Raw genomic sequence first — 18,722 nt, forward strand, 5'->3', positions numbered from 1 at the left:
GGTGTGTGAGTTTACTTGGATCTCATGGGGCCAAAGTAAGCTGATAATATGTTTCTCTCACAATCACCCACACTATTTGTTTATAAACAGCCTTATTTAATTTAAACCGGACTTGCAAAATTGGACCACTTCTAATCTTTCCTATCCATTACACATAGGTCCAATTGTTTCATTTTATTCTTGACTCTGATTCTAAGAATGAGTACATTTTCCTCAGCATGTAAAGGAGAGAAAAAAATACCCGTGGACTAATGTAACAAAAATCTCCCCAATGAATTTCCCATAAAGAAGAGATAAAACATCAAGTACCAATAGTGCCAAAACATTTACTGAAAGTTTTCAAATCTTGCAAAAATGTTACAAAAAGTGAGCAAATGTGGTGAAACTAATGACAAATTAGACATTGAAAACCAACATCTGGTTAAGTGTAGGCAGGCATGTAAGGGAAAGACAACGTCCATAGGCAGTTACTATGGTAAAGGACTGCATTTGACTCTTTTACACATATTATTTCATTTGATCCCATTTAGGAAAAATTATCCCAGACTTGAAAATTTTGGTTTTAAAAAATTGTGACCTATAAATATCACATTAGCTCATTATCCATCAAACTCACTCAAGTGTCACCTGACTCTCTTGGGAAATGTAACTTTGTCTGACCAAGAATTTAATAGGGACCAGATTAAGGACTCTGTAGAATTAGAAGTTGATTTGTAGAAAACCATTAAGACATGATGCTTTATTTTTGCTTTCTGGTAGAGAAATGTACCTCCACGGTTATAATTTTAGTTCCCTGTAGGACCCTAACCAGTTTTATATCTTTCTGGCAATTTCATTTTATCAAAGCCTTCCTCACTGACTATTTAGATTCCAGTTTTTTCATATTCTCTTCCAATTGCTCTGTTATACTGATGTTGAGTTAACTGGAACTTAACTCATCTGTTTATGAAATAATTATGTTTTTAATAATTTCAGAGTTTGTGCTTTGACAGACAATCATCAACCAACCACGTGAGGTAGGTAGTATGTCCTCATTTTACAGAGGAAGAAACTGAGTCTCAGAGAAGGCACATTATCATCCAAGTTTATAGAGGTAAGAAGTGACAGAACTGAGGTTTTCACACAAATATGCCCGAATCACTTTATGGAAAATACACTGATGATTCATATGTGGACTGAAATTTGAGCTGCAACATCTCCAAAAAAACAACCTTACCTACATATGTTTACTACATGTTTGAATTATAAACATGACAGCTGAGTATCAAAAGCAACTAATTTTAAACAATCTAAACCTGAGTTTTTAAATAGTAATTTAAACAATTATTTATTAATTTGTTTGGCTTCAATTCTGAAGCTTTAAAAATTGGAAATGTTGAAAATATTTGCCCATAGACTATATGGAATATTATCATTAAAGTGTGAAATTCCAGTGCTTTGCTGATTCTATTAATGGTCTGGATGATGCTCAGCAAATTACTACTGAGGTTGTTAGAAAAGCCATTGAAAAGTATTTAGAATACTTAGTGGCGAGCCTCTCTCACATTTCATAAGCATGTCCTTACATGACACAGACTGAGAGCTTTTTGAATAAATTTGATCAAATTACCAGCCTATCCTGCTGCAAAGATGTTCAGTCTCCTTTGTCCCTAGACTGGTATAAAAATGAGAAACACAAGCACACTTTTGTATTCTTCAGGCTTGGAAGCCATTTGTTGTCCTGGCTGAACAGACAGGTAGATATCAAGACTAAAGAGTGACATGCAACTCAGTCTGAAAGCAACACAGTACACGCTTTAAATTGTAAAAGTATACCTTGGGAAAGGCTGATCTTACAGATACATGTTTATCTGTCAATAGGCATGCTTTTCAGCTTGGATATATACCTTTAAAATGCACCCTTTTATCCGCCTGAGGATCCATTCAGTGAATATGCAGCTTTACAAGTTTTTCTCCATAAATAAGATTCTAAAGTTCAGGTCAAATGGTATCTAGGTTGATTAAAAAAAAAAAATCTGTACTTGTAACAGCGAGTGTTTTGTCCACCAAATCACAAACTAGACAGTGACCCTCTGGCCTGGTTTTCCATAGCGCACACTCCTGTTTGATGGGCACTGGCAGTTGTCTGCCGCAGATTTAAGTTAAGTGAGGCAATCTGCCTGCCCCACCTCTTGCCTCAAATCTCAAACTCTGGAGCCAGCAGAATTTCAGCTCCACCTGAAGTGAAAAGATAACTATGTGGTTTAAATTCATATTGACTCACAGTTTCACTGTTTTATCCTGGCTAAAGCTGCTCACTGTGTCTGTGGTTTTCTTACATAAATTTTCAATCCAGCTAGTGCTATTATAATGTGTCTTTTCCAGCCCTGATGTTGGGGGTGGATTTTTAGCTCGCATATTTTTTCCAGATGTGATAAGCTCTCCATAGCCTTCTTGGTGAGCAAAAGCATATCCAGACCTTCTTGAGCTTGACCTGCGGGTCCGAGGCCTTCGGCTACTTGGAGGCCTTGCCTTCTTTTGAGCCTTCTGCCACCGGCGGATCTGGAGAGAAACAGACCCAAAGTGAGATGATGCATCCAAATGATAGACTCCAGGCAGTGGCCCACTTTGTAAAGTGAAAGCCTTTTTTTTTTATAAGTAAAAACAACATTGCAAAAGGAAGTTTTAAATCTAAAAACTAAGAAATTTTCCACCCAAAAGATAACACTGGGGGGGCACTGGTCCATTTTTATCTCTATCGAGACACTATTAAGTAATTAAGAAATATCAGACAAATTCCATTATTGTCTCTCATATATCTTCAATGCATACGAGCATACATTTGTATAGAAAGATTTTCTAACATGCACCGCCCAAAGTCAGCATAATAATTTATAATTTCATTCTCCCAAAACAGCCTTTTTCCTCTCTTTTAGAGATTCTCTGGATCCAACAGTTGTCAGTAACTGGACTAGAAGAAAATTCAGAAAATGAGTCAGAAATATTCAATTCTTGTGGTAGCTCAATGTATCATGAGACTTCCAGGGTTTTGATTTATCTTAGGTTTGTATGGCCTTTCTAAATGTTCCCTATTATGTGAGTAGGTTTCCCACAACTCTTTCATTTCCCTGTAAAGCTAAGGAGAAAAAGACCTGAGGTTTGTTGTAAGCGACCTTGTTCTCTGGTTTGGCAAATCACTTGGATCCTGACTTTTGTGTCAGGAGAAACATCACGATCAAATTTATCAGACAAACAAGCACACCCTTCCTTCCTTAACTCATCCGCCATTTTCTGGGTTTATGTCAGAATGAGCTTGGAGAACCAAAGAGAGAGGACAGATATGACAAGGGACTCCGAATTTTTCCAGAAGGAATCTTTTTACACTTTGGTCCCAAAATGTCAGAGACATCATGATTTAAAAAAATGTGTGTGTGTGTGTGTCTGTCTGTCTGTCTGTCTACCTACCTACCTACTTCAGTCTCTCTCAGCATCACTGGCCTGGTCCCACTCACCACAGCAGCATGTTCCCCCTTCTCATGACATGGCTATGAATGTTTGTCTCCCTTTCTTTCTCCTTTTCACGCTTTATCTGAGTCCTGACCTAAGTTGATATTGTCCTACTTACTCCTCTTCCCATGAAATTCTGAAATATGTTCTGTTAATTCTCCAGTTAAGGAATTTCTATAACCTGTTCTTCCTATTTTCCTTCCAAGTGTACTAATCTACCCAGCATGCTGCTCTTCCCCTTCTTAATCTGTTCAGAAGGTAACATCTCACCCATGTTTCTGAATCTGCTACTGGATTTCTACAAAAATGTTAAGCCCCTTTGACTCATACCATGCTTGTCTCTCTTTTATTGTGCTTGTACTTGCCCTCAAATCAGTATCTTTTCCTATAGCTTGCCTTTCCCTTGGAAAAATTATCCAAAATGATGCCTGTGATCTTCTTTTTAAAAGTCAGCTTTTTAAAATACCCAGTTCAACTTGTAATTTATGACTCCCCATCCACATTTAGTATAGATGCCTCTCTTCATGGCACTAAGGACTAGTACATTCAAGACGTGGGAAGTCCCATCTATTCTGATGTGATCTCATGCACCAGTAGGTGTTTGCTTGTGACAATTTCATTAGCCCATCTCTGAGCTTCCAATAAGGCAGAAAAGGACACCATTTCAAGAGCCAAAAACCAGCCTTCAAGTATTCATCAGCACTGTGACATACCTGATCACTCAGGGTTGGGTATAAATCCACCTTCAAAAATCTGAATGCCACCACTGGCATAACCGAAGCCACTGTTGTTAAGAGAATTACAAGCCAGATGCACTTCTGGGTCAGGGAATGTCGTGCATTACCTATCAATCATTAAAGAAAATATACACTGTGGTTACAAGTAGGACTGAATTATTAATTAATAGGTTCTTTGTTCCTACAAGATCTTTTTTTTTTTTTTTGAGATGGAGTCTTGCTCTGTCTTCCAGGCTGGTGGAATGCAGTGGTGCGATCTCAGCTCACTGCAAACTCTGCCTCCTGAGTTCATGCCATTCTCCTGCCTCAGCCTCCTGAGTAGCTGGGACTACAGGTGCCCGCCACCAAGCCCGGCTAATTTTTTTTGTATTTTTGGTAGAGGCAGGGTTTCACCATGTTAGCCAGGATGGTCTCGATCTGACCTCATGATCCTCCCGCCTCGGCCTCCCAAAGTGCTAGGATTACAGGCATGAGCTACCACGCCTGGCCAAGATCTTTTCTCAATGGTGAGATTTGGATCACCTAATGTCACCATGATGATAAGAAGGCAGAAGTGCTAAGATCACCCTCAGGAACAGCTTAGTGGCCTGATCACTTAGAGATTACCAGCCTGAGCCAAGCATTCTCTCACCCAGGCTCAGTCTAATATCACTCACGGAGCACAATTCTCTCTTCCAGCATCAAGATCTTGTGGTTACAAAGCAGCCATTATTTTTAAAAGGCACATTTACCCTTTACCCTTGTGGACTCTTGAATTAAAACTATCACATCAAAACTACACAAAAAATGTTCCAGATGCAGGTACAATCTCAAGTAATGATCGCATTGATTGGCTTGTCATAAAAGGGGAGCTTTATCTATTGCAGGACCAACTTTTTAATTTCAGGCAATGGCCTGAGAAAACCTGCCTCAGAGGAACTTGTTATTTCTCTATTGTTCACTTGGTTATGAAGTCCCCAAAGTTCCAAGATCAAGAAGGCTCCTGGGTTTGTGAAAAGAACATTCCCTCAGCAGGAGACTGTTGATGCAGCCATCCAACATGCTAGGGCAAAAGGACAGTGAAACTCATTTCCAAGCCTGAAGCCAGTTTCCTTACTTTTTACTCACACCTCACATACCCCATTGTGGGTTTAAACAAGGCAATACGGGTCAGTAAGGCAGGCAGACAAGCTCCATGGGAAGATGCCAACCCTGCTTATATCACCAAAATAAACTTTTGTCCCTGTTCATTTTCTAGAGATTTATCATCATACCCCCAGTTATCCAGGTCCCCTATCTCAGTATTCAAATGTTACCACCATTCAAATGTGCTTTGGGTATGAGGGCTTGGCTACTGAATGGTATGTCTGCTTTTTCTGGCTTTAGAGAGAGGAATCTGCCTACCCAAGAGCAGCTGATTCCAGTTGCCTTCAGCCATGGGCAGAAACAAACTTGACTTAATAAATTAAATGTCTCTTTGAGCTCCTTGAAGCTTGGTACCCTCAGGCATGGCTGGGAAAACAAGCTTCACTTTGAAACCACACTCCTGTTTGCTGCTAGCTACTAAGGAAAAAAAAATTTTCCTGAAACCCCAATGTTGATCTAACTTTTAAAAAATTTCACTGGAGCTCAGTAATTAATTACTGAAATGGCTTGTGCTTAGCTGGAAAGAGTGGTCCCTGCACAAATTACTTTCTCCAGTTGAGGCATTCTAGTCTCATTATGCATCACAGTGCTCTCTTAGGACTGGAAATCTTCTAGTCAATACACTGAACTTTTCGTTTTGGCAAACGATCTTAAAAAAATAAAACAAAAATAGTTTTGGTGTCTTTGTTTCCCAATATGCTTATTCTTACTCATGACCAACATGTCTCTACATAGTTGGAATCTTTTGGTAAACAACGTATTACCAGTACATATTAAGTAAGAGTGGTGCAACTTAAAGATTTCCATTTACATGTAGGAAAAGGCAAAAGGTGAAGAACATTTTTAAGTGTATGCGTGAATTTAAATTGAATTACAATTTCAGGTGCCTTTGCATCAATGTGGATTTGTAACCTTACTAACCTTATAATCCTATTTTAGTCCTTGTGGTCTTATTTTGCTTTCTACATAAATTAGTCCAAGAATTTACTTCCTCAATTAGTGGATACAAATCTCACTCTTGCCTGATTAAGTTCAAGAATGTTGGTCACTGCGCATCTCTCTTTTCCAGTTTGTTTAGATGAACTCGGTTAGCAGCTTATTTCACACACACTAGAGATTTCAAAACCTCTGAGAAAGTATATTAATATCCCTCTTTTATAAAGCTCAGTGGCCTTTGCTGGGAATCATTTTGAAATGTGGAGTGCAATGATGGTATACCCTATACATAGACCAGAGGTATACTCTTTGTAGAATAATAGAATCTTTTTTAAGGGATTTTAGAGGGTCCTTTGCTACTCATCTGATGTTCAAATTCCTCTGCAATCTTCCCACCAGTAATCAAGCCACATTTGCATGAATAATAATAATCACCATCACCATGGTTAACATTTATTTAAAAAGTACTATGTACCAGGATACATGCTAAGTGCTTTATATGTATTATTTCATTTAATCCTCATAAATTTTCCATGAAAATAGGCTTATTAATATCCTCAGTTTATAAGTGAAGACATTAATGCATAGTATAATATTGTGAGCTGTATGTTTGGTCGTCTTCTCTGTTTTCTGGCATAGATTGAAAACTCCTCGAAATCCTCAGTGATATGTGTCTTTTTATTTGTTAATGAGTTGACTGATGGCTGGAAGTCCCTAGGTAGCTTCAGGATGGGGGCTGGTCATCAGAAAGACTAAGGTAGGATTAGAGGGTTGGGAGTTTCAGCTCCAGCCTCTAATCTCCTGGAAGGGAAGAGGGACTGAAGGTTAAGTTGATCACCAATGGCCAATGACTTTATCAGTCATGCCTATATAAAAAATGCCTTCATAACAGCCTTAAAGAACAGGGTTCAAAGAGTTCCTAGATAGCTGAACATGTAGAGGTTCCTGGAGGGCAGCGTTCCTGGAGGGCAGCATGCCTGGAAAGGGCATGGAAGTTCCACGCCCCTTCCTCCACACATTGCTCTATGCATCTCTTTATCTGTATCCTTTGTAATATCCTTTATAGTAAACCAGTAAATGTAAGTGTCTCCCTGAGTTCTTTGAGCCACTCTAGAAATTAATCAAACCCAGGGAGGGGGTTAGGGGGAACCCCAATTTATAGCCATCTGGTCAAAAGTAGAGGTAAAACATCCTGTGGCTTGCTACTAGCATTGGAAGTGTGGGTGCAGTCATGTGGAACTTAGCCCTCAACTTGTAGGATCTGACACTACCTCCAAGTAGATATTGCCGGAATTGAATTGGAGAATATCCAGCTGGGGTCCTCTGCAGAAACACCTCATTGGTTGTTGGTGGGAAGAAATCCCTACTTCTTGGTGACCAGAGGTCACAGAAGTCTTCTGTGTTGCTTGCTGAATGAGAGTATAGGAGAAACTGAGTTTTGTTTATTCCTATATATTCTCACATGGAAAGAAGAAACTTGCCCAAAGTCACACAGCTTGTTAAGTGGCACAGCTGGCGCTTGAACCCTGACTGACTAACTACAAAGCCTACTCCTCATGCCACTTATGGATTAATGTCCAGGAATTTTTAGAAGGCTCTAAATTATACATTGTTTCATTCTTATCTAAATGCAAATAAGTTCTATGGGTGAATTTTGGCAGATGTTGGTGATAATGTGGCATAAAAGGAGAGTCTAGTATTTCTTTTTCTTCTCTCTACCATATATGAGCATTTGACAGGTCTTCAGGTAGCCCTAATATATGTGCTATGCCTCTCATTTGCAAAGAGACAGCCTACTACATGTAAGCTGTTGAGAACCTGTAAGCTACTGTGAGTGATTCTTCTGCATCCAGCAGAGACAGCAGAAACTGAGCTTTTAGAGCCACTTTTAAACTCGGAAGCCTTCGGATGCCTGGCTCAATCAATTTCTGGACAAAGGATCACTAATCATCCCCAGCTCTACCTAACACAAAAAATAAATTATAAGACAAGTAAACAGCAGCAGACACTAGGTTCCACTAGTCAACATGACTCACTTACCAACAAATGGAAACTGGTTTGGGAAGATGCCAAAGATGCCATTACTGTGCATTGTAAATAAAATGGAGAAATAAATGGCAATGCTCCCCCAGATGAAGACGTGATTAATGAAAGTCCAGTAACTGGTATCCAAGGCTATCTGTAAATAAAATCAAATGCAAACGGGAGGTCTTTGAGGATTAAAACAGCATCATTTTACCTCGTGATGTTTCCCGAGAACTGCCCTGTGGCAGGAAGGTTGCACCTGCCTAGTTGCCAAGCCAACCACGGGCATCCCCACTTTCTGAACACACACAGGGGACTGATCTGACTTCATATTTCTGGTAGAAAATTGACTTTAGAACTTCTATACGCAAGCCATTATATCTGCCAAGGTCGAGTCAGAATCAGGAGGTAAGATGTTAAACATGTTAAACTTCTTTTAAGTGAGAAATATGAAAGCACAATGGCTTATAATTTTTAAGTTACTTTCCAAATGTCTCTCAAAACTTTTCTATTGGAAAAAAATTCTTTCTGTGATGGGCAAGTGCAACATTTTATACTCTGTAAGTAAATTTTCACAATACCATTTTTACACATGCATGATCTTTTTTACACCAATATCCCAACTCATTTTGATGATCCTTTCTCTTCAATTACTCAACTTATAACAAAGAAAATTCTTCAGCCTTATTTTGGCATAAAATTCAGAAACTGGGATTCACAATGGCCTGGAAGCATGGTCACGAGCTCTTCTTCCTTCTAGTAACTTGTGGCGGCAGCTCAGCTAGAAGAGTGGTCTGCTACTGGAGAATCAAGGACACCACTGGTAAATATGAACACTTGAGTTCTTCAGAGAATAAAAAAGTAGGTTCTGGTATCATTATTTGCATCTCATAGTTCCCAAGTGATCCACGTCCAAGTGAAGGTTTGTATTTCTAGTAGTTTGTTGCAAGACTAAAGATTTCTCATCTGTCTGAGGGGGCCCTACCTGCTTAGTAAATAGATCCCTCTCAACATGCTGAGACATACTTTCTCTTCCCACTTGTAATTTACTGTCCCTTAAAATGTTTCCCCATTAAAATGATGCTGGCAGCCTTTGATGTGAACTACAGGGTTTATAAAAGTACAGGCTTTCCTCCCCTCAGGAGGTCTGAAAACAGCCCTGCCATCCATGCCTCAGCAAAGACATGCCCGCTTTCCAGTTCATTTGGCTGCCAAGACATTTCACCAAAATCTCCAACTTTACCTTCCACCACCTGTTAGTTTAACACTCTCAAGAGTCAACGATAGCCTGATCTGTGTGGGTAAGAGTAGGCAAAGAAAAATTACAACCCATTTAAAAGGTTTCAGCGAAAAAGCAAGAATAGGTGGCTCCTATTGAAGCAGAACTAATAGAAGAGACAGACAAGCACGATAACAACAACAAAATATAATAAGACCCCGTAAGAAGATGCAATTAGGTCACATAAAAAAAAATCTGAAAGAAAAACACACTATTTCTGAATTTAAAAATTCAACAGCAAAACCAAAGAATAGTCAATGAATAGAACTAAATTAATATTCTGGACAAAACAATACAAATAATATCTCACAATAGAGAACAAAGACTTGGAGACATGGAAACCATTTTCAAAAAGATATGAGACATGAATAGCAAATTCATAGATCTCAGATCTATGACTCCAATATACAAATAATGGCATTTTAGAAAGAGAAAAAGGAATAAATAGAAAAGTAACAATCAAAGAAATGACAGCCGAAAACTGCTCTGTGATAACAAATAGCATAGATTTTCAGATTGAGAGGGTCCTTTAGTTCCTATCCAAAGTAATGAAAGAAGATTCTGGTGACATAATCTTTTACACAGAGAAGGAAAAAGAATCAACCTAACATCAAACTGTCACAGTGAAACTGTGAAACAACACAAAATTGTTGAAACAACAACTATATAGTGAAGAAACAACAAAGTTCCTAAAGAAAAAGACTGACTCAAGGATCTTATGCTCATCCAATATATCATGTAAATGTAAAGGCAAAGACAGAAAACATTGAGCTAAAAAGTATAACATCTCAATATCCTTTCTGAAGAAATTACCCAAGGATATCTCTGCAATGAAATAAAAATTAAAACTGTACAAAGACCTCAAAATAACAGAAGACAGGTCATAAAAATAGTGGTGAGCAATGCTTCTTGTAAATGTATAGTTAGTTCTAGATGAGTAATAATGTATGAGGGCAGTATTAATTTGGAAAAAAATGGGAATAGTCAGCAAATATGTTACAGGAGGAGCATTTAATAACCTCCTGGAATTAAATTCTAAATAATTAACATGTAAGAGTTGGGGATGGGAGTGAGGACAAAGAAGGGTAAGTAAGATAAAAACATTGCCAAAACTGTTTAATTGAAGAAGCATAAGGAAAGGTTTAGAACAAGATAGTGAAACATTTGATGAAGGATAGAATTTCATATTATCTGTGGAATTCCATTCTGCCAATATGGAAATATATATATTTAAATAACTATGAAAATAAAGAGAAATCACTAGTAAAATAAGAATATAATAGTAAAACTTGTAAGTTATTCATTAGAAATGGGATTTTTTTGTTGTTGTTGTTGAGATGGAGTCTTGCTCTTGTCGCCAATGGTGTGATCTTGGCTCATGGCGACCTCTGCCTCCTGGGTTCAAGCGATTCTCCTGCCTCAGCCTCCTGAGTAGCTGGGACTACAGGCAGGCACCACCATGCCTGGCTAATTTTTTTGCATTTTTAGTAGAGACAGGGTTTCACCATGTTGGCCAGGCTGGTCTTGAACCTCCTGACCTCAGGTAATCCGCCCGCCTCGGCCTCACAAAGTGCTAGGATTACAGGTGTGAGCCACTGAGCCTGGCCAGAAATTGGATATTTTAAAACCATGATTAACGCATACAAGTATGAAAAAGTAAAAAAAAAAAAAAAAAAAAAAAAAAATTGAAAAGCAGAATTAAAAGTAATCAGAAAATAATATTAATATAGCATGATAAAATACAAGTTATTATAATAAAAATGAGTAGCTTAAACATTCTTATCAAGGAAGACTAATAGAATGAGACAAGAAATAAATGGAAATTAAGAAATTGGCCCAGATTATGTATCAGGCAAATGTAAACTAAAAAAAGCAAGGGAAGAAAACTAATATAAAAATATAAAACTTAAGAATCTTTTATTATGAAAAAAGATTAAAACTACAAAGAAAAATTAATAATCAGAAACCATTATGTGGCAAAGATATAGCTTAAATTATACGAGGTAAAAATCTCTTTGAAACACACGGAAAACTTAATAGGAATCATAATCACAATGGCAAACTTTAATATGCTTTTCTCAGCATTTGACAGACATGATGGCAAAGGTGATGGTTCTTCTGGAAGTCTATGGCGAACCTTTTGGCAGCCCGTCCCCAGGGTGATGACAACCAAGCTGTAAGGTGTAATAACAGCAGTGTTTCCACTGAAGCTACCTAATATGTTTTAATAAAGCTCTTTTTTTAGCTTAAATTTTTAAAGTGTCTGTCATTTGGAACTACTATCTTTTTGGGAACATATTATGGCAATATTTATGAAAATTTTAAATGTACATACTCTCTGACCCAGTAATGAAAACAGCAAAATACCATTCTTTATCCCCCAGATTGGTAAAAATTAGGAGTTCTAACCCCAGAAGTCTCATTTCTAGGAACTTATCTGACAGTATATAAAATATATGTACTAATATATGCATTGTAGCATTGCTTCAATAGCAAAAAACATATAGAAACATCTTGTATGTTTATCAATAGATGATAAATACTTATACATTCATATTATGAATTTCTGTGCAGCTATTAAAACAATTAAGATAGATCTGAATGTGTTGATTTGGAAAGCTGACCAGAATATCTAGTTAAGCAAGAAAAGCATATTACAGAACAATATACATAATTATTATCCCCTTTTGTTAAATATGTGTGTATGCGTCATCTCAAAGTACAGAAAATGTATGGGAGGATTTAAGCTATGGTCATCATCATAGTAGTTAAAGAAGGGAAGGAAAGGAAGATGGTTCATTTTATTTTAAACACTTTTGTACTCTTTGAAATGTTTAAAAGAGCATTTTATAATTCAAATAATTGAAAAATACTTTTTTTTAAAAACAATAGAGACTTCTTAAATTTGGCCTGTAGCATCAGCAGGACATAAGATTTATAACTGTAATTACAGACCATGGAAATTTCATGGGGTTGTTACCACAATGAAAAGTCAAGCTTAAACAGTGAGGAAAGGATATTAATGCTGCTGTCAAAGTGAGCTTATTCACAGAATTCCTTAAAGTTATTATTCTATATATTAAAGACCACAGTTTTTGATTGAAGCCAAAATTGCCTAGCATCCATGGTTACAAACATTTACATACTTGGGTCTAAGAACTCTGGTATGGTAAAACAGACATTTTCAGGGCTTCCTAGAAATAAAAACAAGTGGTAATATTTGCCAAAGAATTAGACTGAAATGACAGAAACTGGGAGTCTATATATTCCTCAAGTTGAAACTCTGCCATCGAAAGAAACACCTATGTGCTTGTCATCTATTAACAGTTTGTCTCCCATGTTAGCCAAGGGTGATACTGGTATCCTAGGTATTCCCACATGAGTGAGAGAGGTGGGGACCACGAATTCCCTGTACTTACTATGTGACTGGGGAGGCCCACAGCTTCTACTTATCTTTACAAAGAAGGGAGGTTCACATAGCTTTGGAGCTGGGCATCTGGAGTCAGAAGACCTCTGTTCAAATCCTGGCCTACCACTTTTTGTATGACTTGGAATATAACTTAATCTTCTTGTTAAGTCTGTTTTCTCAATGGTGGTAATAGTACTTACATTTCATAGGACCATAAAGATAATTAAATGAGATAATGGGATTATCCCAGTATATGGCACAGTATCCAGTGTTTCCTTTACGCTCAGTATAAGGTTTGTTCTCATATTTCTTGAAAATTTTGTGTTTTAACCAGTCTCACTGTAGACTTTGTTCCAGATAACACTGGAATTAGACAGAACTGGATTCTCCTGGCTCTGGGACTTACTGTGTGACCTCAGGCAAGTCATTTAACCTCTCTGAACTTTATCTATAAAAGCAGCCCATAATATTTACTGCATAATGGCATCATGAGGAGCAAGTATAATGCATGGTATCACTCATGGTGGTGATGATGATACAGGTCTCTTACAGCTGCCATCAAGGACAGGCCTGCTTTGGTCATCTAGGTTAAGACAGACAGAGTTGAAGGATAGGTGGATAACACAACCAAATTATTTTCACTTCCTTTGCTCAATTTTAACCTCTCTCCTCATATCCCTTTGCCCCTGTATTCTTTAGCCCTGTGGTTTCCGTTAGGAATGTAGTGGCAAACAAAGCATGCCAGACACTGGAAGCCTCCACTCATTCTGCTTCTAGGCCACCATTTCTAGCCTGGATCTTTTCTACCTCATCCTCCTGTCCAGAAAGTTATCCTCAATCTCCTAGCTGTTTTAGGCCCTCAAGCACTCAGAATTAATGGTGGGAGTGGGACTGGGAGTGAGGGCAGGGAGAAATTAGGTAGGGGAGAAAACAATGGGCTGGGAGTATGTGGATAAGGTATAAGGAACTTCAACCCTGTAACGTGGCAAAGTGATCCCAGCCACAGAGGGGTGACAAGCAGCACCACCTCTTTTAAAGTACATGACTTTCTGTCTGCATTGCAATGATGAGGATTACATTCCACTGCTTCCCAACTATGCCTAACTACCCAAAGCCCAGTAATAATTGTGCTGTAGGAAATGCTTGCCTCAAATCTTTAACAGAATAATCACAGATGCCTTTATTAAAGAACATCGACTTGGGAAATCAGACTGTTGGATCTTAGTGCTAAACCTGCAATGTTGTCACTGTGTGATCTTGGGCAAATCCCTTATACCGTTGGGGCCCCTATTATAGCAATTTTATTTAAAATTACACCTGCTACAGTTTTAACATATAACCACTAATTCTTTGATACTCCTTCCTCTAGGAGGTAAAAGTTAATTCTCCTTCTCTTGAATGTAGGTTGGACTCAGTGACTTACTTTTAGGCACTAGAATATGGAAAGGGAAATATAGTCAGCTTACAGTGGAGAAACCTGAAAAACATCATTGTAAGCAAGTAGTCAAGATTAGCATCACCTGTATAAATCATGTTGCTATCATGTGCTCCCTGATAGATGAGACAAGAACACATCACTCTTTGTGATTCTTTCCCCAAATCCACAACCTCAGTCTATTTCTAAGAAAAAACATCAGAAAACCCAAACTGAAAAACATTCTACAAAATACCTGGTGACCAGTCTTCAAAAGTGTCAAGGTCATGAAAGACAAGCAAAGACTATAGAACTGTCAGAGATGGGAGGAGACTAAGGAACATGACCACTAAATTCAATGTGGGATCCTGGATTGGATCCTAGAAAAGAAAAGGGTAATTAATGGAAAAACTGGAGAAATCTGAATCAAATCTGTAGCTCAGTTAATAGTATTATACCAATGCTAATTTCATAGTTTTAACAAATGCACCATGGTGAGGTAAGATGTTAATATTAACATCAGAGAAAAGCTAGGTGAGGGTATGCAGGAACTGTCTTTGCAGTATCTGCAACTCTTCTACAAATTTAAAATTATTCCGAAATTAAAAGTTTTTTAAAGAAATTATTCCTGTTTGAACAAGATGTATTCATTATTTCCCAAGCAACAGAAGGTTATCCATTTTTTAATTATAAAATAATTCAAAGTAATACTCTAAATCAGTGAAGGGCTGCTGAGAAGGGTAATTTGCACCCTTCAGCTGAAAATGATACAATCTATTTGGAAAGCCATTTGGCAATATGTGTCAAGTGCCTTAAACTTCCTTATGTCTTCTAGCCCAGAATTCCCACCTTTAAGGAGATAACCTTAGAAAATAACTAGAGGATCATGCTGAGAATTATGTACTACATGAAACTTTGCCATTGTATAATTTGCCATAGTGAAATGTAGAAGCAATCTAACAGCAACATGGTTGAATAAATTATGGCACATTCATATGGTGGAATACTACAGCCATTAAAAGGGATATTTCAAAGAATATTTTATAAATAAGATAAATGCTTGTGACACAAAGTTAAGTGAAAAAATAAGACATAAAATTATATATATACAATCCGATTTCCATTTTTTTCATGCTAACCCTGATTTGTGATGACGTGTGAATTTTAATTTTTCCCTGCATTTTTATGCTTTTCTGGAATTTCCTGCAATGTATTCCTTTTATAATAAGACTAAAAGGATTTTGTGTTTTTAGGGCAGAGGCTCCACAGGTACATACATGGCCTAAGTTTCTGCCTGGCTGCAGGAGGTGTGGCGACCGCAGCACATCCCACCTTCTGAGGCCATGCAGTACTTGACTCTCCCTGCACTGCCTTGCTTTTGAAGGCATCTAAAATCTCTCACTTTTCCCCATACCACATCTCACAGCTGGGTCATTCTGCTGGACTCAGCACAGGAGGACCCTCTCTCAGACTGGTTGGAAACTTTGGGCACATTTGAAAACTGTCAACACAATCTGTAAACACATCAGTTATAATGATTCTTTCCTAGGAACTTGACACACCAGATGAACTCTCTTGTTATGACAGCATCAGTAGCAGGAGAATTTCCTCTCAACATCTCCCTCATTTATTCAATACTCAAGAAATATCCATTGTGTGTCACACTAACAGGTGATGTGCTCAGCTCTGGGTATACAGCGATTAACAGACATTTCCACTGCCTTCGTGAAGGTTACACTCTAGGAGGTAGAAAGACATTAAACGAGAGAACACACCACTAAATTTGTACTTACAAGGGGAGATGACAACTATGAGATAAAATAATTGATTTCTATTCCACTAGAGAAAATAAAGGGGCCTTAGTTTAAATGGATCCAGGGAGGCCCCTCTGAAGAAATGACATGTGAGGGAAACTGAGAGAAGAATGTTCCAGGCAGGAAAGAGCAAAGCCATAAGGCAAGCAAGAGACTGGTGAATTCCAGGAGCAGAACAAAAGCCAGTGTGGCTGGGGCGTGTGAGTAATGGGATTGGAGGGATGACTAGGACCACTATTGTCCCTGAGGAGATGGAAGGCAGAGAATAGATTTTGAAGAGACAAATGGCCATTAAGGTCTGAAGCAAATGGATTTGGATTTCCTCTTGCAAAACATCCTGAATGAGGGGCTAATGGTTACTTTGAGCCTAAGGTGTGAATCCTCTCTGAAAAAACACGGATATCATTCTATATCATTCTTATAAAACTTGGATAATCAAGGGTTAGAAATTTCAAAAGTTTATTTTAAAAACTTCAAGCAACAAGAAGTCACTTGAAGCTTTTAAAATAAACTTTTGAAGTTCTGTAATTTTTTCGTGACTAAACAATGTTTTTAAAATGTGGTAGTTTCTGTGGGCTCTCAACTTGTGAGAAAGGAGAAATGTAATTTCAACATTCAACTGGAATAAGAACTGTATGTTTTATGAGAAAAACAGCTTCTAAACATAAAGTTAATATAAAAACATGGCACTGGCACTACTGTAATAGCACATAAAACAAATTATGGGCAAGCAAAAAAAAAGAGAAAAAGATGCATGGGCATAACAGCAGGCTTTTTCTAAAATTATAAAGATTAAGTTAACCAAAAACTGTAGGGTTAATTGTGAACACCAGTTTCACACACACACATGCATGCATGTACACATGCACACACACATACACACAAACATTTAATGCTTATTACATGTCACACCTATAATGACTCTTCCAGGTAATTTATTACCCTTACTTATAAACAGATCATGTTAACAGGACAGTATGAAGAATGTTTTCTATTTGCTGCTTCTTCAGATAGTGGCCTTTTATTTCAGTTACTACCTTTCAAATAATCTCTTGGAGTACCAAGGAACAGGTCTGAGCCAGAGGTGAATCAGCTGTTACCACTAAAAAGATGTCCCTGTACACCCCACCACTGTCTTCTCTATGGAAGGAGAATCCAGAGAATTGGAAATGTACCCTCATGACAGAGAAGATCACCTAATTATTAACAGTTTGCTCAGTAATCAAAAGACAACAAAATAAAACAGAGGTCACATAGCTTGCTGAACCTACTCGGAGCTACAGATAGTAATAGAGGAAAAGTTTTTCTAACTATGTGCGGTGATGCATGCCTATAATCTCAGCCACCTGGAGGCCAAGGTGAGCAATTACTTAAGCCCAGGAGCTCTAGACAAGCTTGGGCAACATAGCAAGGCCTCCTCTCAAGAAATAAAAGTTTTTGTGAACTCTAACTCAGTATCTAATGGCATTGACCACATTCACAGTAAAAAGGAAATAGAGACACAACTCAAGATGGAAGGTCAATGGAACCTCAAAAAATCATCCCCACCAGAAGAGCTCCTCTGAGTGTGAGATTCGGATATGCTACAGATATAGCATTGAACCTCTTGAATAACTCCATAGAAATGTATTGCCAAGCAAACTTTAGATCTCACTTTAAAACCTGGCAGTTATTAAGTCTTAAAGAAATCATGGGAAAGTTTCTCCTTCTGTTATTGGAATTTTTTTTCCTTCAAATACAAGAAGGAAATAATAGTATAATCATTTCTCTTTACATACAATGCACAACCCAAAGAAGTGATACATTGTGAGGTTTCTACTAACATGGATGTTACAGACACCTAATGCTAATTCTCCCCAGTAATTTATGTTAAAGCTTCCTGCTTTCATCTCAAAATGTGTACTTAAAAGGAAAGCCCCAGTATTCCTTTAGGATTATTTCCCCCCAACAAGTAGACAAAATCAATCAACAATGAAATAGTAAAAGTTGTAAACCCATCAAGTTAAGGTGCTTACACCGACAGCGTTACCTGCACACTGACCACAATGACCAAAGATGTGGCCATGGTAACTGCAAAGGACTGGTAGTCAGCAATATGTTGCCCATCTTCTCCAGCCACGTTGTAAAAGGCCCCATAGGGGATGAAGAAAAGGACTAATGAGGTGTAGATTCCATGCAACACGCAAATGAAAAATTTACGCTTGTTAAAAAGCAGATTCAGCTGTCCCGGTTTGTAGAGCTGGGGACAGTCCATGCTGTTCTGGTCACTCACATCCTGTAAACAGAGTGTAATTTCAGTGGAGAAGGATTAAAAAGAGTCAGAGAGGCCTTGTATTCCCTATCTTCAGAAATATCAAATCCCTGTTTAAACATGTCCTAAAATGCACTACTCACTGGGCCAGAACAGGACATTATCTTGTTTGTATTCCCACAATAAACCAGAAGATAATAAAATGATCTCTACTTTACAGAGAAGGAGCTTGAGTCTCCAAGAGAG

At 37.9% G+C, this 18,722-nt stretch overlaps 1 protein-coding gene across 1 annotated transcript in view; it reads right to left on the reverse strand.

Moving 5' to 3' along the window:
* Window positions 1-306: 306 nt before the first annotated feature.
* The window catches only part of ATP8B4 (ATPase phospholipid transporting 8B4 (putative)), a 266,536-nt gene continuing 248,120 nt past the window's right edge, over window positions 307-18,722 (reverse strand). Inside the window, exons 27-30 of the mRNA XM_063596635.1 lie at window positions 18,255-18,500; window positions 8,325-8,463; window positions 4,200-4,330; window positions 307-2,541 (exon numbers count right to left, since the gene is read on the reverse strand). Coding sequence (XP_063452705.1) covers window positions 2,260-2,541; window positions 4,200-4,330; window positions 8,325-8,463; window positions 18,255-18,500 — 798 coding nt within the window. The 3' untranslated portion in view covers window positions 307-2,259. The remainder of the gene's footprint in view (window positions 2,542-4,199; window positions 4,331-8,324; window positions 8,464-18,254; window positions 18,501-18,722) is intronic.

This window comes from Pan paniscus, chromosome 16 (genome assembly GCF_029289425.2).
Source record: "Pan paniscus chromosome 16, NHGRI_mPanPan1-v2.0_pri, whole genome shotgun sequence".
NCBI lineage: Eukaryota > Metazoa > Chordata > Mammalia > Primates > Hominidae > Pan > Pan paniscus.